General features: G+C 31.9%; 2 protein-coding genes across 7 annotated transcripts; one reads left to right on the top strand and one right to left on the bottom strand.

Annotated features, from left to right (window-relative positions):
* Positions 1 to 1395: 1395 nt before the first annotated feature.
* Mtl (Rac family small GTPase Mtl) lies at positions 1396 to 12664 on the top strand. 6 transcript variants are annotated; one of them, XR_013877197.1, is made up of 7 exons: positions 1396 to 1526; positions 3850 to 3983; positions 4706 to 4846; positions 5493 to 5584; positions 7560 to 7720; positions 8472 to 8901; positions 9131 to 12664. XR_013877197.1 is itself a non-coding variant. In XM_080152257.1 (6 exons), exons 2-6 carry the CDS (start codon positions 3868 to 3870, stop codon positions 8547 to 8549), a joined length of 588 nt encoding a protein of 195 aa, XP_080008383.1. In that variant the 5' UTR covers positions 1396 to 1526; positions 3850 to 3867; the 3' UTR covers positions 8550 to 12664. The 6 variants fall into 6 exon arrangements, 1 of the variants encoding a protein (XP_080008383.1); XR_013877194.1 differs by having other exon boundaries at positions 8472 to 8935; XR_013877198.1 differs by having other exon boundaries at positions 8472 to 9189; positions 9371 to 12664.
* On the bottom strand, positions 11743 to 23866 carry LOC145313023 (neo-calmodulin-like). Its single transcript, XM_080152259.1, has 6 exons — positions 23804 to 23866; positions 21677 to 21741; positions 21225 to 21277; positions 19778 to 19888; positions 18526 to 18609; positions 11743 to 13223 (listed from the first exon to the last, which is right to left on the bottom strand). Exons 1-6 carry the CDS (start codon positions 23860 to 23862, stop codon positions 13134 to 13136), a joined length of 462 nt encoding a protein of 153 aa, XP_080008385.1. The 5' UTR covers positions 23863 to 23866; the 3' UTR covers positions 11743 to 13133.
* Between the last annotated feature and the right edge of the window lie 884 nt (positions 23867 to 24750).

The raw sequence follows: 24750 nt of genomic DNA, 5'->3' as shown, positions 1-24750 counted from the left end.
TTTTTATGAGGCCAGTTATTTTGAAAATTGTGTGACAACATCAGTTTGTTATAAACCATCAACGAAGGCAAAGCAAAGTGCATGTTTTCGTCTTATCATGTTTTCATCAAAATAACGTTATTTTTGGTTATTTTGAATGCAGTTTTAGTGAATTAAATTCATGAATTGTTTTTTTTATCTTGAAAGTGCTGTGCTTAAAATTTTATCTTATAAGTTTTTTTTTAAATCTGGGTTTAACAAGTTAAACAATATTTATTTTGGATCATTGTTTTCTTAAAAGTTTTCGTGTTAATTTTTTTACTCATACACATTTGCATATGTATACGTATACAATGTAAATTTAATACCTAAATATTTTTTTGTTAAATCATTTTTTAAAATTCTTTTCAAATTCAACGATTTGATACCTAGGTAATAATTTTTTTTTCTATTAATAAGTTATTTTACAATGTTAATTATGAGTCATTGGAAATTTTGCACATTACATGATACAAAGTAAATTAGGTATCTTTTTTTTCGGATTAATACGAACTTATTCATTGTCAAACTAAGGTATTCGAATCTTATTCAATAGTTTTTAGTAGCTGCGCTTACATTGCCTGGGATTTTAAGTCCATCTGTACGTTTTATGCCTAAAAGTAAGTGAACCAAATCTAGATTTTCTCGCGAGCTACTACACACAGAGGCCTGAGGGTTTTTTTTAATGTAGATTTCACTAACTTAGTAACTACAGAGAAGGTTTTAATATTTTTTATTGAGAATTGGCATATCAGACGTACTAGGTATTCTTCCTTTTATAAAGTTTATTGTGGACGGAAGGATATTGATGCTTCTGACCTTTAATAAAAATTAATAGTACCCTTTTTTTCAGTCAATCCTGTAAATATTAGTCTTTGAATTAACGGAACCTTGGGTACTATTGTCTACAGGAAACTGTAATTATTACAAAAAATATGCATGCTAGTTTTAGAACTACAATTCATTTTTTTGTATCAACATTCCTAATTCAACAGGATTTTTATCCTTCTCTAGGTATGTATGTCCAATAATATCTTGTAAACGACTGGACACAACCTGAAGGGGGGGTGGGGGAGGTAACTTCAACCTCCGTCAAAAAAATTAAGCTAGATGATTTTTTGTTTGATATATAACATTCGTATTGTGTCTGGTCTAATCTTATTCAAGCTGCTTAAATTATCTTTCTTTAGCTCCAAGGAAAAATATCTACTTTAGGCGACAACCGATTGTAAAAAAGTGTCTGTAGATTTTTAAGAAGGGAATCGTACTTTTAGAATGTTTTAAATACAATTTAAAAAAAAAACATTACTCAATCGAACCTGTATTGTTTCGTACATGAACATCCATTGTCTTTTTAAAATTTATGAAGATTTATTTGACAATTTGTTTATTTTCAGAAACTGTTAAAACTTACAGCATGTAGTGAATGTGATATTTATGCATCAGTATTCTTAAGCTCAATATTATGTAGAAAAAAAAATGAATTGTTATAGTATAGTGTAATAAAGGTAAGTGATATTTAAATTTTTGTTTTTACTTTATTATATAAACAATCTTCCTTACCTATACTCTAAACAAAATTAGCGTTCTCGCCTCCAGGGCAGGGTTTCGGATCCGCATTGATTTTATGCGGATCCGGATCCGGATCCGGATCCGGATCCTCAAAATTTGGTCAGTGCGGATCCGGATCCGGATCTTTGACAATAAAAATAAAATCACCAAATTTTTCAAAAAAATTTATTCTTCAATTCGAAGTCAAAAATACTTTTAATTTTCAAGTCTGAACCTAAACCTTAAAGATTGGCTCTCATCAAGAGAATGTCTGAGATTTTATATAAATTTAGGTAGATTTTTCCATTTTTTCCGCATTTTTTGGAGTCTAAGGATCCGGATCCGGATCCGCATTTTTTTTGCGGATCCGGATCCGGATCCTTGGACTCAAAATATGCGGATCCTTGCGGATCCGGATCCGGATCCGAAACCCTGCTCCAGGGGGAAGGTAGCTAAAAAAAAATTTAAAACTACCCAAGTCTTTGACATTGCTGCCCTGGAAATCGCTATCAATTGGGACCAGCAATAACCTAAATATGTTCATCCATTAACTAATATGAAGAATAACTCTACAGTTATACTCTGTAAAAGCATTCTACAATGTACTTAACAATGTAATTATTTACGAATACTTTTCCTTTTGCGTTGCTATCTTTGTTAAAAATTGTCTTTATTATTCTAACTGAATTGATTGATTATTATTATATCGCATACTCATTTCATATATTATTGAAAAAAATTAAGCTATAATAGGTATACTTTAACGCATTGAATGTACCTATACTTTTGTTTAATCTTTAAATAATTTAAAAGTTGAAAATTATTAGCAATTATAATTTTGCAAGTGCAAAAATATTTTTTAATGATGTGCTATTTATAAGGAAATATATTCAAAAACAAATAAATTGTTAACTTGTAGGAAAGAGAATAAAGTTAAAAAAAAATCTTATATATATAATGTATACCTATTATTTAAGAATTTAATAAAGAAATACATGATTAGATTTGAAATCTGTTTTAAAATACAACTATTTATTGTTCACATAAATATTGCATATTTTTAGAATACAAGTCTTTTTCTTTAATTGTGTGCAGAAACTATTTGGTTCAAAAACATTTGGAAACCTCCATTCATTTAAGCCAATATATTTTCCACCAATTTAAGTAATGATTATTTGGTAATAATGAAGACAGGGTTGTTAATTTCTCCTGAAATAAAAAGTACATGAAGTGTATTTAATGAGTTGAGATGATTTTGACCACAAATTTTTTTGTTAATATTATCTTATAATAATAAAAAGAAACGAAAGTGTTTTTTTTTGTGGATGAGGCCTTTACATGCAACATTTAAATTTTTTTTTGTGCTAATAACAAAGGAACTATATTCGTTCATACTGCGTTAGTATACTATAGAAAGAAAACAATAAAATCGACCATTATAAAATCAATTATAATTTTCCTGTCCATTATAATTTTTCCTTTGGTCCCAAGAGGTGTTTAAAAAAGACTTGGCCTAATATAAGTTGAGAGAGAGAAAAGAGGAGTTAGTCATGAAATTGCAAAACTTTTTTGTTATTTTCTCACTGCGTTGCTGCCTAGGAAAGATAATATGATAATAAAGATTGTTTGTATCATAGAGAAAAAAACATCTTGATTTGTCAATATGATTTCAATCATTTAATTGACCCAAGAAATCATTGATCAAGTCGATGTTTACTATGTTTTTTTGGTAGAAATAATAATTGAGTTATTTGTCGTCTTTTTCTTTCTTATTTGAATTTCTGAACAAAATACCAATTTTACATTTGGATTTTTAAATTTCATTTTACTTCTAAAATACTTGTAGCCACTCTGTTTGTTCTTTTCAACAAGCCATTTGTTTTTCAGAAGTTTATTCCCTTTCTATTGTGTTACAGTTGGGACTTGACAAATTATGTTTGCTTTGCTTTTCTTAACTTGTAAAGAATATATTTGTTAGAAATGGCCATTTTTTGCTCATGAATGGGTCAAATGTAATTAAATTGATTGTTAACAGAACAGCTACTATAAAACTTGGTTATTCTGTCCGACGTAGTATGTTATATTAACTATTTTTTCCCCTTAGAGGCTCAGACTCGTGTTTAGTATTTATTTTTTTGTGTAGGTTTCTTGTGTTAATACTACCATCTGCGATTATATTTTGCATTGAATATTTGCACTGTGTAATACCTTACTTTTATTTTTCCTCAAAATTCTTACTCTTTGCATTGTGTATTATTAATGTGTTATATTTTATTTTAGCTGCGTAACTTTGACGCGATGTCGTCTGGTCGGCCCATCAAATGTGTGGTGGTGGGTGATGGTACGGTCGGGAAAACATGTATGCTCATATCATACACAACAGATAGCTTTCCAGGAGAATATGTTCCTACTGTGTAAGTATTTCGTTCTTGTTTGGACAGTAGATGCTTTTTTTTTATAAACAACTAAAAGGGAGGGGGCAGAAGTGACACTTTATGAAACCAAAACTAAAAGTCAAAGGAACTCAACTAATTAAAGAGTGTTAGCAATAAGATTTGGCATAACAGTTGATTTAAAGAAACGGAGTTGGAACTGCCGTTTCCCGCCGAATTTTTTTGCCTTTTCTCGCCAAATTAGACCATTTTCAATTATCTGAGATAAACTTTTTTTTTATAAAAATTTCCCTTATATTTTCACTTGACACTTGTAATATTTCAAGTGTCAAGTGCAAATATATTGAACGGCTAGTAAAGCCACACTTCTCCTGCAAATCTCAAAGCTGTGACACCTTATTTAGTTGAGTTCCTTTGACTTTTAATTTTAGTTTTAAAAAGTGTCTTTTCCGCCTCCCCCCTTTTTTGTTTATCTAATATATAAAGACAAACTGTTTTGCCTCTGATTTTCTGTCAGTCAAAAGTTAACAAATTGTCAATTTAGGTTGCTAACATAGACATCATTTATTGGACAATTTGTTCATCCACTAGGAGGGGATGGTGTAAAGGGGATTAATATTTATTCTAGCCAGCTACAAGTTTTACTTTATTAGAGTACCTACAAGATAATCTGATGTAAAATCAAAGTAAAAAAAATCCATTAGGACAATAGGTACCTAACTTAAGATATATTTATTTTTCAGGTTCGATAATTATTCCGCGCCTATGGTGTGTGACGGAGTGCCCGTCAGTCTCGGCCTATGGGATACGGCCGGTCAAGAGGACTATGACCGGTTACGGCCCTTGTCCTACCCACAAACAGACGTTTTCCTTATCTGCTTTAGGTCTGGTGTTTCTATAAATCCGCCAAATCGCAAGATTAGTTAAAGTTCTTGCTATTAAGATGACGAACAGAATGACATTTTTATGAATGGAAAACAGAAAGAGAGAGAGGGGACAATGGACTGTTTATAACACTAGTCCATAAAGTTTTAAAATAACGTTTTCATATTCTTTGGCGTAACAACTTTAGTGACTAGTGATTTTTGATTGGTTGAATCATTTAATTGAGTTTCCAAACGTTTCAAGTTCAACTGCTAATTTTAATCTGAAGAAGGTGTAATTTTGTTTATCATCATTGGGGATGCGCATCAATTTATCGGCCACTGTCTTATCCCTTTAGATCCTTGAATGGAATAAGAATAATAAGAAAGTCTTGAAATTTTCATCTAAGAAAAGCTTGATTTAAACAAGGATGACAACATCCATAAGTAGCGAAGCTAAAAAAATTATGGATTAATGAAATTTGTTGAAAATATGCAGAATGCAAACTATTTATTATCCCTGAAAATTCCAGTCGTGTATCTTGAATAGGAGCCAAGAAAATCACGTTTCCCCATAAACGTTTCAGACGGACATTTCAAATTATAGAGTAGCTTCGCTACTAAAAAAGATAGGCGGCATTGTAGAAACACTTGTTTTTGTGACCAGTGTGGTATCTCCATCCAGTTTTGAAAATGTGACCTCAAAATGGTGTCCAGAAATCAAGCACCACTGCCCAGACGCACCAATATTATTAATAGGTGAGGCTATTCAATTCACACAATCAATGCATTATTTAAAGGGGGGGGGGGAGTTCTGACACATTTGCGTAAACCTGGTGTATAGGCTTTATCTTTGGACTGAGAGGATAGGTTATTGGGATAAAATCATTCTTATAATATGATAAATTTCCCCCAGATTTAAGATTTTTTGGCTAGGCCTCCAGGTGGTCTCTGTACAGGTAAAAATTAAAAATAAGATTTTTTTTTTGAAGAGTTAGAGTTTAACTTATAAAACAAAATATGCTTCTTTTTGATTGTTATTCACATATTTGAAGAAAAAACATACATATTTTGTCTCATAAGCTGACATCTAACTCTTAAAAAAAAATTTTTTCATTTTTACCTGTAGAGAGACCACCTGGAGGCCTGGAGCTCCGGAACCTGGAGGCCCATCCAAAAAATCTTAAATCTGGGGGAAATTCATCATATAAGAATGATTTTATCCCTAATAACCTATCCTCTTAACCAAAGATAAAGCCTATACACCAGGTTTACGCAAATGTGTCAGAATTCCCCCCCCCCCCCCCCTCCCCCTTGATTTAAATCACTAGGTAACTATTTGTATCTCGTTTTCTTTATTATTTAGAACATGTATCTCGTTTATTTGGTAGCTGCTCCATGACTCATGTATGCCTGTATGTCAGTCTTTGATTAACAGACGTTAGATTCGTCAAAACTATAATATAGACGTTACTCTGCAAAATTCAGGGGGGGGGGAGAGGACATTAGAAATTATGTTGGCCCCCAATATTTTTTACAAACACATTCTCTAATTCGTTAGACTAAAATCTTTGGACTCTCAAATTTTCTAACAATAAATTAAATCTAAGGAAGGGTTTAACATAATTGGGGGTGTAGCTGACAATTATTTTATAGTCCATTGTCTTATCCTTCACAAGATACTTGGTTAAAATTCATTAAGTCTTTACATTAAATTGTTGCTAGATAGTTTGTTATGGTTGCACAACTTGTGGAAACAATTTTCCTTGTTAAATAATAAATAAGCATTTTTTACTAGAATATCTTTAATACAAACGAAGCCTTGAATTTGCTTGGATAAAGAAACCTAATACTTTAAGCTTTATTATTATTTTATATCTAGAATAAAACAAACAAATTAACATTTACATTTCTTAACTTATAATTATGATTTATGTTGTTACTTACGTTTTTTTCTATAATTTTGATCGGTTAGAGTTAAGATTTATTTACAGAATTGGTATATTGCAATAAAGACAATCACATTTATTTTCAAATATTGTATTTTAAAGCATAAATTTCTTTATATAATACAATATTTTAGTGTTTTAAGATAATTACAATTTGATAAAGGGCAACCGGATTTAGCGATCCCGTTAAACCCGATTTTTTTTATTTTAGAAACATTCTAGAAATGTAACAAATCTTATACAGCTTCCTTTATTAGGAAGCCAGGGGTGTATTTTCTGCTGCATGAGATCCCCTGCAAAAAGGGGGGGGGGGGCATAATAAAAATATGTTGGAGGGGAGGAAAAAATGAATAAAATAATGAATAATTAAAACTTTTTTCTCGTTTTCATTCGAATCCGGTGGATAGGAACCGGTTCTCATCCATACGAAAAAACTATGTCTAGCATCGTATTATATCCAGCTTTCTACGAATATAAAATGTACAACCATAAGATTAATCGAGTTTTTTTAGCCGGTGCCATCGGCACCTCGTGGCTAAAAAAACTAGTTTTATTCTTATAACTGTACATTCTATATCCGCGGAAAGCCGTTTATAATACGATGCGAGAAATAGCTATTACATTATCCACCTCCTTTGGGCAAAACTAGAGAAGGAAAAAAATATAAAAGAGAAAACTCTATCTTGTGCAGAATATGCAACCCTGTAGGAAGCTTAGGTAATTGATTGAAATAAAAGATTTGGCACACCCACTATAAATATGATTTTTAATATTTTTTGTTTCAGGAACCAAAATTGACTTGCGCGAGGACAAAGAGGCGCTGCAAGCTTTAGCGGACAATGGGCAATCTCCTCTGAAAAGAGAACAGGGACAGAAACTAGCCAATAAAATACGAGCTGTAAAGTATCTAGAGTGTTCTGCGCTCACACAGCGCGGATTAAAACAGGTAACGGCATCCATTTGGGTCTCGGGTTATCCTTGTTATTAGGAGCAAAACTTCTCTTCTTTATTAGGAAAGATAAGTAAGTACCTACGTTTAATGTTAAAAATGCTGTCTTTATGCAGTCTCGACAATCTGAAGTTTTTCTCTATGCATTAAAACTATATCCTGTAACAGAAAGTAGTAAGGTTTTTATGTTTTACTGTCAAGATCTCTCTAACCACTGAATGAATGTTAGGGAGGCTTTACATAGGTCTCAGGATAGTTTTAGGCTGTTTTTGATTTTAGTCTCAGGCCTGTTTTAGCCATTTTGTCCTCATTTCGCTTTGACACATTAGTATATCATTTTGATAAAAAAAATGTATATTTAGAAAAAGGGTTGGTAACTTGAAATATTGTAAACAGTTTAATTAATGTACTTTTGCAATTTACATCATTTGATGCTTTTCTGTTGTGTTATTTTATTTTGTCCTTTGAACTCAACAAAGCATTTGATGACTATGCATTTTTTTCATATAAAACAATGGTAAAACCTAACTTTTTAGTCGATAAACCAAATATTACACATAAACCTAGTATATTTACTAAAAAATACTATGGATCAATGCTGGAAGGTGCTTAGAATCACTTGCTCGTGGATAGTCCCCTTTTGTCAGATTATCATTTTTTATTTTACCTGTAAATATCCTTTCATATGCATATACGTTTTATTTTTCTTCTAAATATTTGCAATTCTCTCAAAATTGATCCTTTGTAGGTATTCGATGAAGCTGTAAGATGTGTGCTACGGCCTCAACCAGTTAGAAAACGACAAAGAAAGTGTAACCTTCTATAAGCACCACTACACTGGGCATCAATTAAATACTCGTTTTTTACATAAACATTATACAAAACATTTTTTATACACAGTTATTCTCAGGTTAAACTCTGAGGTGAAAGGGGATGTTACATGAAGAGGGTAATGTCAAAAGTTGGTGAATTCTGACCCATTCAAAAAAAAAAGTTTGTAATTTGAAGTTTTTCATCATTTTGAAGGTGTAAACACGTTTGATTTTGACATGACCTCCTTCATAGAATGTCCTTTTAAACCAAACTCCCTTGTTATGGAGTGGTAAGTTCTACATTGAATGAGAAAATAAATCTGAAATTTGAATCTAACCCACGTATCTCTAGGCTGTATTTTAGATGTAAGTGTTCATATAAAGTTTTTTATGTAGTAAAGTTGTTCAGATTTATGAATATTCATCAATAATATCAAAGATAGCTTTCATTATGTGGGATAGTTCCATGAAAGGTCTTTGTCCTAAGGATCACTAACTTAATAAATCCTCTTCATGAAATTATCCCCTACATGCCAGTTAATTTAAGTGTCACATTTAATAAATTATAATTTAAAAATCTGATCAACTTCAATAGTAAAACTTAATGTTAAAAATGGCAATTAATATTTACAATTTACTATAGTTGATATAAATGTAATTACTAGGGTTGGGCCGGATATCTGGCCAACTCTGGATATCCGGCAAATTACTGGATATCCGCCATTAGAAATCAGCCGGATAGTTTCGATATCCGTTATCCGACCGATTATTGAAATTGGCCGGATATTCGGCCCAACCCAAGTAATTACCTACCAACTTCAATTTATAAACATAGCAACAATTCCAAACTTTCAAAAATCTTATCAACAATAATTTTGTTTAGAATCTTATGTTCTCATTTTAATGAAATTAGGGTTGGGCCGGACGGCCGGATATTGAAACTTAACGGATATCCGGCTGATTTATAATGCCGGGAATTCGATAATTTGCCGGATTTCGAACGTTGGCCAGATATCCGGCCCAGCCCTAGTATGAAATATTAAGGTACTTGATTCTTTTTCTATTTTTTCTGTATATTTTCACACATTGTTTTCTAGATAAGTAAAATTTTGTACAAATATAACTACAGAACAGAATCTCTAGTTTGGTTCACAATGCCTATATGTGTGTACAGCACAAGAAACAACTTTTATACATTTTTTAGTAGCGGAGCTACTCTTTAACTACTTATATGTGCGTCTGTATGTTTCGGGGTGGGGGGGAAACATGAATCGCATGGTATCTTTCTGGAAGACCTATGTTATGCTATGCTACTAATCGATGTTGTATTCTTTGTTTAAAACCCTCTTTTTACAAATTGTTCGAATCTTTAGTTACATTTTTTCAAATTGAAAATGTTTTATAAAAAATCTGTTGATATTTCATATCAAGTTAATATTTAGACATTCAAACAAACTTTGTTATTTTAATACATTTTTAGTTTCCAGGGGTTATTAATTTGTAAAAACTTAGACAATTATGTTTATATGTATTGCAGAAATAACAAATAATTTAATAGGAATGTCGATTTTTGGCAGGTAATGTCATAAATCACCTCATGTAGTAGAATGTTAGACAATCTATTAATGAAGATGAAAACATGTTTGACGGACATACAGACTAATCCTAGTTATAGAGTAGCTGCGCTTCTAAGAAAAATTACTTTATTGTACACGTATAGTTTATATGTTATTAACTTTTCATCGATTAAGGTTTTCAAGGGATAAATATTCTTATAAAGAAGCTTTCTTATAATTGTGTAAACCCTGTTCTTATTATATCCTAATTGTAGTAGATTGATATAAAGATCTATTTGATAGATATATTATATATTAAATGATATATATGTTGTATTAGTTGCAAGACTTAAAACCTATCTAATTGTATTTTTTTACATCACATGTAGTTTTTTTCATTGAATATTTTTTCTGGGGCAAGGGATAATCCTTCTGAAAAAAATTAGTACGCCTTAACTTGGACATTCAAAATAAACAGTTCGAGAGAATTTCGCGCATTTTTTTTTAAATTTCAACTTTTATCATGCTATTGTGCAAAAATGCAATAAACCAAATTAAAGTGGTTTTTATTCGAGCATTTTTGTTCAGATGCATTATCTCTTGTTCAAGGTGATGTTTAAGGTTCCTTTAAATGAGATTTTATTATTTATACTTTGTTAATATCACAATTTAGTACCAATTTTTACATTTTTTTCAGATCCATAATAAAGAAAATACATTTTTATTCTTTATTTTTATTATATAACAATGTATAACAAACCAAAACTTTCATAAATCAAAATATATTACAATCTTAGGCATGATCAAAGATATAAGGGTATGTTTCACTGAAAAGATCAGAGCTAGATTCTCAAACAACGTTTTGGCTCACTGCCTTACTAAAATTAGTGAGGCTCGCTAAAAAGTTTTGAGAAAAACGCATAACAAATCTACAAAAATTTAATAAAATCATAAAAGGGCTATTAACATAAGATTTTTTATAATTTTTGTACATTTTTAGGTGATTTTGGAGGATTTTAATTAAAAATAATTTTGCCTAACTAAGTGACTCTAACTTTTAAAAAAGAATCCACTTTATGTCTAATCATACTAATAGCTCATTCTTTGAGAAACGCTGATGTTTGGTTATTCTAGACCTGATCCTTTTCTGGAAACATCTCTTTTGATTTTTAATTGAATTTGATATAAAACAGGAGTTGTATAATGTAAACAAATAAAACATATTCAAAGTCTGTCTAAATAGAAACAAATCAAGATTTTACAAGATGAATATTGTCCAGAAAAAGGAATAGTTATTTCTCGCATCGTATTATAAACGGCTTTCCGCGGTTATAGAATGTACAATTATGAGATTAAAACTAGTTTTTTTTAGCCCCGAGGTGACGAAGTCACCGGCTAAAAAAACTAGTTTTAATCTTATGATTGTACATTTCTATATTCGTAGAAAGCTGGATATAATACGATGCTAGACATAGTTTTTTCGTATGGATGAGAACCGGTTCCTATCCACCGGATTCGAATGAATACGAGAAAATATATTCTGAAGAATAAAGAAGAATAGTACTTGCAAAGATTTAATTTTAATAATGTTATTTCAAAGTGTGCTTACTCAAATCTTTGTCTTTCCTATTTTTCTATTTGTTTTTCATTCCCTTTTCCCTGATTATTTTACTGAGTTATGAGTTTAAAAACTATTAAAGTAGAATTATTTATTAACATTAACACTTGAATGCTACTACAAATCATTTCAAGCACATTTTCTTTAATTTATTTCTTCAAAGTATGGGAAACTCCATCAAACACAAGAAGATCGCCCATAAGTTATCCTCCTTGAATTTTTATGGAAAAAGGGGTTGGTAGATTAATGTTCTTTTAGTGGAATATGTAACAAAAAGTTCCTTTCCTACAAACTAACAAAAAAATGAAATGTATTAGCATTTATTTTAATTTGCTTACAAAAACTGAAATAATTACATGTAAAAAGAGCTAATTTAGTTTATATCAAATTAAGAGTTTAAATTATTTCTTAACATTTATATAATGAATAATAAATTAGATTGATTTTGTATAAAAGTTATATTATTATTATAATTATTATTGATATGTAATCTAAGTCTATTCTGAAATTAACAAAAATTAACCCAATTTTTTCTCCTTTATAATTTGTAGTATTTCTTCAGGGATTCGAACCATGAAAATAAATTGAACAAAATAGTCAAAATTTGTACACATGTTTTTGACTGTTGTGTTTGATATTATTTTCCATGGCCTTTTCCCTGATTTTTTCTATTAATATTAATGCAATAGTGCTGTACTAATTAAGTAACTCTTTGGACAGGACAACATATTATGAAAACTACATGGTTGAATAGAATGGACAAAGATTTTGAATGTTAGATCGGATTAGGAATCATTATTCAAATTATAAATCTTTGTCTACCCTATTCTTCTATTTGTTTTTCATAATACAAATCTGTTGTTGAGTCCCCCTGGTTTGAATCAAATATATTACTATCATCACAATAATTTATATTTAATTTAAATAACGATTTATAAATAAATTTTCTAAAGAATATCTTAGTATTTGTAGATAGATAGAAAACAGGGATCTAAAATGATAAGACAATGGCCTATAAATTGATGTACACCCCCAATGATGATATACAAAATTACCCCTTCTGTAGATAGAAATTAGTGATTGAAACGTTTGAACACTTCATGAATCAACCAACCAAAATTCATTAAAGACTCCAAATTTGTCGAGCCAACGAATAAGAAAACTTTGGGAACTAGTGTAATGAATAGCCCATTGTCCCCCCTCTCTGGATAGAAAAGGTTAAATTTATTTGCGTTAATAAACTAGTTGTTTAAATTTACACAAGACATAATAGAATAATTCTATATATTATTAGATAAAGCCCTCATATTTCAAAAACTATGTCCATTTAAAGTTTTAATGATTTTTTTGGGAAAGGAAATGTGCAACTTTAAATATTTTTAACAATTTACTTGAGTTTTGAGGAAGAAATGCGCAAATGTTGTTTATTTTGCACTTGATCCAGTCATCATGATGTAGAATTCTTCATAGTTTATTTGACCATCCCCATCTATGTCGGCATCGTCTATCATCTCCTAAATATTTACAATGAAAGCGAAAATTAAACTAAGATATCATCTATAACACAAGTTGAACGATGTCTGCCTGAAGCTTAAGATCTTGGTAACCACTGGACCTATTTGCACTACTCTTCAGGGATTACAGATAGTGGTTCTTTGATGGTTTTAAGCTATTTTGCAGGGGAGTTTGATAACCTTATCCCCCCCCCCATTTTTTATAAACACTACTATGTATTAACTTGTGCAAATTTTCTAGATTTTTCTTCTCAAGAGGCGACTCTTATGAAAAGTAGTAAGTTTTATTTGTCTGAAGCTCAAGATTTCGATAACGACTTAACCGATTGATTTCTCAATTTTGGACAAGATTTCAAAGGTACATTTGAAACTATTGTTATGCTATTTACCTTTGTATCTAGTGCCCCTAGATGCTAGGGGCTCCTGCGATTTTCTATAAAAAAAATCTTGTATCAAAACTCATTTTTGCAACAAAGTGAAAAACTAATGGTATTCTTCCAAAACAAATGTAAGATAGAACAGTGTCATTATTTTCCAACAATTTACAAAGCCCGAAAAAAGCTGCAAAAAAAATTATTTAAACTTTTATTGATCAATTTAATTTATTTTTTTGTGCTTTAAAAGAATTTTAAAGGACAACAAAGGAACCACTACACAATTTTACAAGAATGATAACATTGCAAAGTAGCTTAGCTAAGATAATAATATATTAGTTTAAAGCAAATATTCTATTAGATTAACCTTTGAAATAAGGCCTTAGATTACTGCATTTTGTTGTGCTTTTTGGAGAAGCTTCATACTTCATACAGCAGGAATGGAGAGGACATTGGGCTGTTTATTACATTAGTCCCCAAAATTAAAAAAAAATTCTTATTCTATGCCCTAAAAACAACTTGGGGGACTTTTCATGCATTCTGATTGGTTGGTTCATAAAGTGAAGTGTTTAAACCACTGATTGTATTCTACATAAGGAATAATTTTATTTATCATTATAAGACCTAATTCGAAAATAAAAGAAGGATTAGTATTGTTTGCAATAAGGCTGCTATTTATGATTGTAATGGGATTATTTATATTTGGCAACAAATCTATTATTCCCAAATCTGATAATTGGAAGATTTTCCATTAGGAGAAAAATTCAGATAAATTTTGGACAGTTTTTAGAGTTATTAGTATATATCTTTACTCGCAGACAAACTAAATATATGAAAAGCTTTGCGCTAAAGAAAGTAATTTTACAGGAAAAGTAATTTCCTTTAAGCAAAAACAAACCAATAAACGCCTGGTTTCTTGATATTATTAAAACGTATTGGTACATTAAAATAAGTGTACTTGTTAAGCTTATATGTGATGTGATTATTTCAAAAAGAATGTTCATGAAATCAGCCCTAATATACCCAATCCTTTCTATTATTTTCCAAGATTTTTTTTAATTTAAATTATTTTCTCGTATTCATTCGAAAACGATTAATATCCGGTGGATAAGAACCTGTTCTCATCCATAAAAAAACGATGTCTAGCATTGTATTATATACAGTTCTCTACGAATATAAAAATATAGAATCATAAGATTATAACCAGTTTTTTTAGCCCATGCCTTCGGCATCTCGGGGCTAGGGCTAAAAAACTGGTTTTAATCTTGTAATTGAACATTTTATATCCGCGGAAAGCTGTTTATAATACGATGCGAGTAATAACTATTCTTTCAATTGACAATGAAACTTTTTTGGTATCCCATTTAATTCTAAAAGGTGAACGGTGTTTAATCCCTCATATAATTTATATATCCACTAGCGGGTTGGCCCCTAACCTCAAGGGGCTTTGCCCAATGTGTTTTTTTTTTTTTTAAATTGAGGGGGATATTTTTGTTTTTGGAGGGGAGGGGTTGGGGGCGTTCCACCCCCCAACAAAATAGCCTAGAACCACAACAGGACCAGTAGGTATATTCTCTGAAGAGTAGAATCCAATCGGTTTAGTGAGATCTTAAGGGACGGACGGACAGACATCGTTCTACTTTGTATTATAGATTACGTAGTGAGAGTATTTGAGGTCAATGGATTTGGATATCACATATAGGGCTTTGCATTTCATTTGGTTGTTAACACCACGCCCGTGATTTCCTTGCTTTACGACAAATATAACAACTTATACCATTATCTGTGCCTGTTCTATTATTTATTTGCAACTAGCGGTCTGAGATGGAGTAATGACAACACCCCTCTCCTAAAATAGAAAATTTGGAAGGGCTGCCTTCCCCCCCTTTTTCATCCCATAATCGTTTCAACCCCTTCCCTCTTGGTTGATCGGCGTGCACGCCACCGTTTTCAGCTAATGAACTTATGATTTTTGTTTTGAAACTATCAGTAATGACAGGAAAATTTTATGTATAATTTTCATTCCAAGAAAGTTACTTACTTTTTCTTTATAATGAAAATTTGAAGAAGAAAAAAACTATAAATCTCTTGTTTTATCTGTTTATTCCATTATTGCAATCAATGAACATAATTATTCTTGTTTTGGAACTGTGACAGATTTCCATATATAACAGAGAGAGAAAATGAAAAATGTGTTTTGCATCTGTAGTAGGATTCTATCGCCCTCGCATAAGGACTTCTTTTTTACTTCACCAAAACAGATGAATCAAAAGCAAACAAAACCGCCAAATTATTACTACAGCAACAAACGTCATGCTTACCACCACAGGAATTGCATCGTTAAGCTTATCAAAGAGGTTTTTGCGGATTTTTACAGGGAGGGAGTGGACATTGAGTTGTTTATTATAATAGTCCCCAAAGTTATATAATACTATTTTCTTATTCGTTGGCTTCAAAACTTGGAGACTTTTATTGAATTTTGATTATTAGGTTCTTTAGGTAAAGTGTCCAAGCGCTTCAACCACTAATTTCAAGCTACAAAATTGGCAATTTCTTATATCATCATTATGGGTGTATGTACATTAATTTATCGGTCATTGTCTTATCCTTTTAATTCTCTGGGATATATACCACTGCTAATGTGATATTTAAGGAATAATAAAACTTGCTGGATTAACACCTAAGCGGAGATGATTGGAAACCTCTAGAAAGAGAAAAGAGGACTGAACAAAAACAGCATTGACAAATCCAGGGAATTGTGCATAGGCAAAGTGGCATTAAAACTGAATGGTTTTTGAAAAATGTATTAAAGAAAAAAAATATTTTTTCTAAATTATTTTCTTTTTATTGTGTATAAAAGTTTATGACAAATTGTTTGTTTAATTCGACTTTTTACTATCATTGTAACTAGGGTTGGGCCGGATATCTGGCCAACGTTCGATATCCGGCAATTTATCGGATAACCGGATATCCGGCGTCAAAAATCAGCCAGATATCATGTAACCGGATAGTTTTAATATTTGGTATCCGGCCGGATATTGAAAATTGCCGGATATCCGGCCGGATAACCGGCCAGACCGGATATCCAGCCCAACCCTAATTGTAACGCGCCTGACATTGCCGTGGTACAAACGAATATATCTAAGAAAATTCAGGAAAAATACTGAGCTTTCCATTGATTCCTGCACTAAACACAAAGAAATTGGAACAGACCACATAAGTTTCCAAACTTTCCAGGATTATTTGTCACAAGGATCGAATGGTCAGGTCAATAACTTTTCTTATTTTCTTTTCCTTTTCATTTATTAACTACGAAACATGTCATACGACTAACATAACAGCAGAAAGAACTATTTTTCTGTCCATGGTTAGTTTATTGATAGAATTAACCCGAAATCTATTTAATGAGTATGATATCCATTATCTGTGTTTGATGTTTCAAATTTAAAAAAACACCAAAATAGTAACATATTTTACGTGATTCTTATATACAAAATGGAGTTAGGGGAGGGGGGGGGGCCGGGGGGGGGGGAATAACCCAATATTACCATTATGATTATATGAGGATAAAGATTAAGTTTTAACCTAACCTTTGTACAAGAAAAAAACTTTCTAGTACCGAAATTATCTATATGAAATGAAATCTTAAATGGTTCAGTGGTTACCAAAATCTTAGCGAACAGACAACTTTATTCTTTTGCGTCTTCATTAAAGGACTAGCGGCTTCGCCCCTAGCCTCTAAGGGCTTTGCCCAAATTAGTAATTAAAAAAATTGAAGATGCAACCACTAATTTCAAACTGTTCAAAAAAATTTATGGGGGGAATTTTTTTTTTTTTTTGGGGGGGGGGGGGTTGGGGGTGTTCCAACCCCTAAGAAAATAGTCTAAAACCACCACAGTCGACCAGTAGGTATATTCCCTGAAGAGTACAATCCAATCGGTTCTGTGGTTACAGAGATCTTAAGGGACGGACAGACATCAAGCTACTTTGTATTATAGATATTTAACAATCAATAGATAATGGGTTTATTAGATTAAAGAAAACATATTGAAGCAAAGAATAGTTATTTCTCGCATCGTATTATAAACGGCTTTCCGCGGATATAGAATGTACAATTATAAGATTAAAACCAGTTTTTTAGCCCCGAGGTGCCGAAGGCAAGGGCTAAAAAACTGGTTTTAATCTAATGATTGTACATTTTTAACTTCGTAGAAAGCTGGATATAATACGATGCTAGACATATTTTTTTCGTATGGATAAGAACCGGTTCCTATCCACCGGATTCGAATGAATACGAGAAAAAGATATCTATTTAGTTGCAACTATTGTCCTCAGAGCAAGGATATTGAGGATTTACTGAGAATCATTTAAGGGAATTAGGATTAGGGGATAAGTTATGGATGTGCACACATTTATGTCAGGGAGGTAGGGGACACGGAACTGTAATTAATATGGTAACCAAACTTTTATAATCGCGTTTCCTTATTCTTTGGTTCAAAAGCTTTGGGTACTTTATTGAATTGTGATTGTTTGATTCCAAATGAGTAGTGTCTTAACTTTTCAACCAATAATTGTGATCTACAGAATGTGACATTTAGTTGTTCTTTTTAAATCAAGTTTTACGACAATTCCTGTGTTTTTCAGTAATTCAACCTTTATAAATATTATATAAGATTTGCTGAAGAATAAACAACAAGGTCAAATAATATATAATTTTTTCAAGTTATTCATTATTTACCAAAAAAAAGTTGGGATATCAAAAAGTAAACAAATATGTATATTATTTTTTTAGGAATAATGATGATGTTTTTTTTAAAACTTCTTCGGGCTCTTTTAGCCTTTAGTTATGACGCGGTACTGGCCGAGATTCGAACCCACATCCTCCTCAGATGTGCTACGCTACACAAATAATAAAACAATCTATCTACCTGTATTTCATCTTGAGTTAATTTTTCACCAATATTCATCATAACACAGGCTAGCTCTTGTCTGTTAATATAGCCATTACCATCCTAGAAAATAAAACAATAATGATTAATAAAACACACATATATATAGAATAAAACAAGGATGACAACATCCATAAAAGCGAAGCTCTAAAACGATAGGACCCATGGACATTAACACTTGTATAGTTTCAGAACTGAATAATCAGAATATAAATGAATAAGAGTCAAAGCAAAATTGTGAGTAAATTTGTTGAAAAACTTCTTGATACAGGATAATGTTTATGGACATACTTTTAGGACTTGATTATAGAGTTGCTTTGCTTATAATATTGTACTTTGTTGTCCCATAAATCAGTATACCAAAAATCAGAACATTCGGATAATTAGATTACATAAAAAAGTTTTGTTAAAAAAGTAAAAAATCAACCTGTTTAAAATAGACGTACGGACATTCTGGTAATGATTATAGAGTAGCCACGCTTTCTAAATCATACCTAACTACTACAGGAATCACCATGCAAAGTTTGAAATCGATGGGACAATTCTAACATGCCTAAATAAACGAAAAAAGCTATATGTCTCAGACGTACGAACAGACGTACGGACCGACCCTAATTATAGAAAAGCTTCGCTTTTATCAAATTAATTTAATGATAAATATAAAAAAAACAGCAAAACAAGCGATTTTCAAAGTGCATAGGTGACATTGACTCATTGGTAAGAGGATTCTTAAAATATATAATTAAGAGACTGATAAAAAGTTATACCCGAACACAGTAATAGTGTCTGACTAATTATGACGTAACAAAAAAAATTAGCCAATGAGAGGCCGTTATTGACCAATTTAAAATTTATAGTGGCCTCTCATTGGCTAATTTTTTTTGTTACGTCATAATCAGTCAGACACTATTACTGTGTTCGTTATACCCTAGATATTGAGATTTACGCTGTTTAGAGACTCATTTCTTAAGTCACCTGCGGCAGGGATCATATGGGATAAGACAATAATTAATATACTCCCCAATGTTGATCAACAATAGTACCCCAACTGTAAATTATTGATTGAAAAGTTTATGCACTGTTAGTTTTGGAACCCAATCAAAGTTCAATATTTTGAGTCAACGTGTTTACAAAACTTTGGGTACCAGTATTATTTCTATTTCAATGTCCCCTCACTCCCTGAACCGTCGGTATAGTAGCTGCGCTCCTTTAATAAAAATTAGTGTTTTACCCCGTCAAAAACTTTAAAAGCTTCTCTGATTTCATCCTCCGCATTTTCTTCGTTGTGTTTCAGTGTCATCATTAACAGGAACTCAGGGAAATCTATGTTTCCTGTTCCATCCTAAATAAAAAAAATCAACATTTTTGAAATGGACGTACGGACATTCTGGTAATAATTATAGAGTTGCTACGCTTTCTAAATCGTACCTAACTATTACAGGAATCACCATGCAAAGTTTGAAATCAATAGGACAATTCTAACATGCATAAATTAACTAAAAAAGCTATCCGTTACGGACGTACGGACGGACCGACCCTAATTATAGAAAAGCTTCGCTTTTGACAATTTATATTATTAGCTAGTGGCTACGCCCCATGAGGACTTTTGTGTGTGTGTGTGAATGGGGGGGGGGGGGGGGGGGTAGTCGAGCTCCAATTTTTAAATTTTAGATTTTTTTGTTGGAGGATCATTTTTCCTAAGATTGATTTCTCCTGGGAGGGTGCAAGGTACCCTCATCCCTAATAGTTATAAACCTTCTCAGAACCCACGAGAAGCTATATTGCAAAAGGAACCATATTGGTTTAGAGGTTAGCTAGATCCTTAGGTATACATAGATAGACTTCCTGTTACTTTTATAACGGATTTTTTATTCTACAAATCTTTTTTAAAGACATGCTTATGGAATTTTTTATTTAGATTACTTAAATATCATTTCATTCCGCAATCCTAGCGAGCGAGTCTTTGACTGTCTTGTTTTCAAACTGACAAATTGTTTTCCTTGTTTAATATCTATACATCAAAATTTCAAGAATGTTTTTATTTAATTAAATCATATTCAAACTTTTTTAATCATTCGATTAGACATACAACCTAAATGTTGAATTAATCCATTTAAACAACATCGAGTATACAATACTTCCTTTAAAGTATACTAGCGGCTTCGCCCCTAGCCTCTAGGGGCTTTGCCCCAAGAGGTTTGATCAACCTAATTTTTCGTATTTTTGATTTAAAAGAAAAATTTGAATTAAATTGGTCCCACCTCCCAAGAAATTAGGGGTATAGTCCTTTCCACGACATCCCTCCATAAGGGGCGATTCTTCGTATTTTTCACAGTAGCTTTTCTCCTATTTCTAGCCCCTGCGAGGGGGCTCTAACCCTGCGGGGCCAATTACCTAACCCTGTGGGGCAATCACCTAACACAATATAACCTAACCTAACCTAAAATAACCTATAAAAATACGACTAATCGCCCCTTATGGAGGGATGTCGTGAAAAGGACTATACCCGAAATTAGTTATTAAACTTCTCGGCACCTATGGCATGCTACCCTGTAAAGGTGAACCCGATCGGTTCAGCGGTTAGAGAGGGGTGACATTTTTTTTCTAAGTGCGATTTCTCTTGGGATGGGATAAGGATTTATTAAACTACTTTTCAATATTAAAATATAAGTTGTAACCTTATCTACAGTGTTTACCATATCTTGTATCTCAGCTTCACTTGGATTCTGACCTAAACATTATTCGGATCAGTATCAAATGTTGTTTTAAAGTCAAGCTAACACAAATGTATGCATTTTTTATTCCAGTATGGCTTCGAAACCAATTAATATCCGTTGGATTAGGAAAACTGAAAAATCACGCATCGCATCGATATAAAAAAATAATAATAATTAGTTTTAATATTAAAAAAGCAAAAAGCTACAGGTACTTTGATCAATAACTAATATAATTAACATTTAGCAATGTATATGAGTTTATGTTTCGTCACAAACCGCGTCAAAATTTAAGATTTGGAAAATGATAAGTTAATTAAATCACACCTAATTTTAAATCTCAATATTTCTATTGTTTTTATACATATTTTTTAAATTATATCTTTTACTTTTGGACATGGCTGTCCTTGTTTTACCTATGTATCTCATGATCTGTGATATTTCAATGCCTGATACAACTCCGTCAGCGTCGCTATCAAACCTGAAATCAGAAACCTTTTATAGAATAGCTACGCTTTAACTTTTGTTGTCTGTTAGTCAGAAATGTCTGAAACAACCCCATCAGCGACTCAATCAAACTTAAAATAAGAATCATTTATAGAATGGCTACTATTTGACTCTGTCGGTCAGTCTGTTGGTTAGTATTCCATGAAAAAAACCTGTTTGTGTCGCTATCAAACCTTTATATAATAGATACTATAACTTTTTTTTTCTGTCGGTCATTCTTTTGCTCAGTAATTTCTAAATAACTTGTCGCGTCACTGTCAAACCTGAAATAAGAAACATTTTATAGATTAGCTACTCTTTAACTTTTGTTGTCTCTAGGTCAGTCTGATTGTCAGTAATGTCTGAAACAACCCCGTCGGCGTCACTATCAAACCTGAAATCAGAAACCTTTTATAGATTAACTACTCTTTTACTTTTATTGTCTGTTGGATCAGAAATGCCTGAAACAATCCCGTCAGCGTCACTATCAAACCTGAAATAAGAACCATGCATAGAAATACTACTCTACAATCTGATCTATTTGTCGGTATTGCACTTTTCATAAGATTTCAGTGGCTGAAACTATCTCGTCTTTGTTTATAAACCGAAATTCAGACACCTTATTATATAAATAATACTCTACAATGAGGTCTTTGGGCCAGTTTATTGGTCATCTATGCTTAAATAACAAACTTCAAATTAGAAAATCCTTTACATTCTTAGATACAATTTTCACTCAAACACAAAGCAGTAAAATAAATAGCAAAATAACTTTTGGGAAAGAATATTAAAAATAGACATGATATCGGTTCAAACATATGAAGAAAAAAAAAGACATCTATGACTTAAAAATCAAACAACGATGCAAAATTTAATCCTAGTTGGGGAAAATCCCAATTAATTTGCTTGGTGAACTTTTTATGTTCCTGAAATTGTTATTTTACATTACATAGACAATTTTCAGATATTTGTTTTGTCTAGCTAGGTCTTATCTGGAATAAAATCTTTGCAAGTATATCTAAGTTCCTAGTGATTCCTTATGTTTATTCAAAGCAAAGCTTTTCTATAATTAGGGTCGGTCTGTCCGTCCCTACGTAACGGATTGCTTTTTTTCGTTAAATTAGGCATGTTAGAATTGTCCTATCGATTTCAAACTGTGCATGATGATTCTTGAAGTAGTTAGGTACGATTTAGAAAGCGTAGCAACTCTATGATCGTTACCAGAATGGCCGTACGTCCATTTTAAACATGTTGACTTTTAACCTTTTTTAACAACAATTTTTTATGTGATATAATCATCCGATTGATATGATTTTTGTTGTACTGATTCCTATTTCTGTAAGGTACAGTGTTATAAGCGAAGCATATTTATAATCAAGTCCTAACAATGTCGGTATGTCCATAAACAGTATTCTGTATTTAAGAAGTTTTGCAACAAATTTACGTATATTTTTGTCAAAAATTATATATATTTTATTTTGTTTATGCAGTTCTGCCACTCTACAGGAGTGAATGTTCGTCTGTCATATCGTTCCTGAGCTTCGCTAGTATGAATTTGTCATCCTTGTTTTTTTTTACAATAATTACAGGACAACACCAGGCTTTCTAAGGTAGAAAATAAACTGTCATACTAGAGTATTATATATTTTTAGAAACAGCCTTGGGGTGAATTTATTACTATTACTAAACAGTTTTATATACAAGGTCAATTTGTAAAATATATGAGTCTTTAAGATATTTCTGAGTTATGTTCGCCAGATCTCGGTAGTCACAAATTAGCCACGATTACGCCCAAGGGACATAAAAAAATCTTTTCCAGTATGGCTTCTAAACCGATCAGTAACTGCTGGTGTAAAGCCGGTTCTGAGCCATACTGTATTATCGAAGTCAACAAAATAGGAATTAATCATTTCACTGTAAGCGAATCGCTGTCTATAATACGATGCGATATCTAACTATTCCTAACATGACAACCCGTCTATTCAGGAAAATGAATAAATTATCCAAACGGGACTAAACTGGCAGCTAATGTGCGGCGGCCGAGCCCTGTGACTTACTTAACAAATGCATCTTGATATTGTCCTATCTGTTCACAGCTCAATTTATCGGCTGCCATTTTTACATCTGAAAAAGAGATTTATTAGAGTGATAACTTTATGTTTACTTTGAATTAAGGTGGGGGTTCCTGTGCTCGCTAGAAACTTCCAGGGAAAGGACCACAATTTTTCAACTATAGACAGTAAATAAATGTTAGATAGATCAAGAAATAATTCTCATTCTAATTAAAATTATTACTCTATAGATTTCTTTTCCTAAAATTAATAAACTAGAGGAATCTAGTATTTTGTTTTAAAAAATACACGTAGCTAGACTTAAAAGAGCTTGTTAGTTACAGAGAGAGATACTCTATAACTTACTTTTGCACACATGAAAAAAATAAAAAGCTACGAGAAAGAGACTGTAAATGTTACTGACCCATATGTGAAATCTACTTCTGTCATTCGTTACCTTTAAACTTTTGGGGTTTGAATCAAGATTAGTATGTACTAGTGTTAGGCCGGATATTTTAAATATCCGGCCGGATACCGGATATTGAAACTATCCGGATACCAAATATCCGGCTGATTTTTAATATCGGATATCCAGTTATCTGGCCGGATATCCGGTAATTTACCGGATATTGAACGTTGGCCAGATATCCGGCCAGAACCGGATATACAGCTTTAGAAATCAGCCGGATATCCGGTATCCGCCCAAAAAAGTATCCGGACCAACCACTATATACAAAGTAACATAGTCATCCAAATGAAAGTTTATTCTACTTGTCATGAATTTTGTCTTCTTTCTTGTCCCCAATAAAACACTAAAAGACTACTTTATTTTCAAAGTGTAGAGGAAAAAAAACTAAAAGTCTGTATCACCTAAAACTATGATAAAAATGATTATTCTATCTTTGTCTATAAATTTCATAACAGACCTTATCACTACCTGGTATTTTAAGGAA

This window comes from Acartia tonsa, chromosome 3, assembly GCF_053477335.1.
Source record: "Acartia tonsa isolate MP-2025a chromosome 3, ASM5347733v1, whole genome shotgun sequence".
Classification (NCBI taxonomy): domain Eukaryota; kingdom Metazoa; phylum Arthropoda; class Copepoda; order Calanoida; family Acartiidae; genus Acartia; species Acartia tonsa.
Note: the sequence above shows the minus strand (reverse complement) of the source record. Positions and strands in the feature narration are given on the sequence as shown.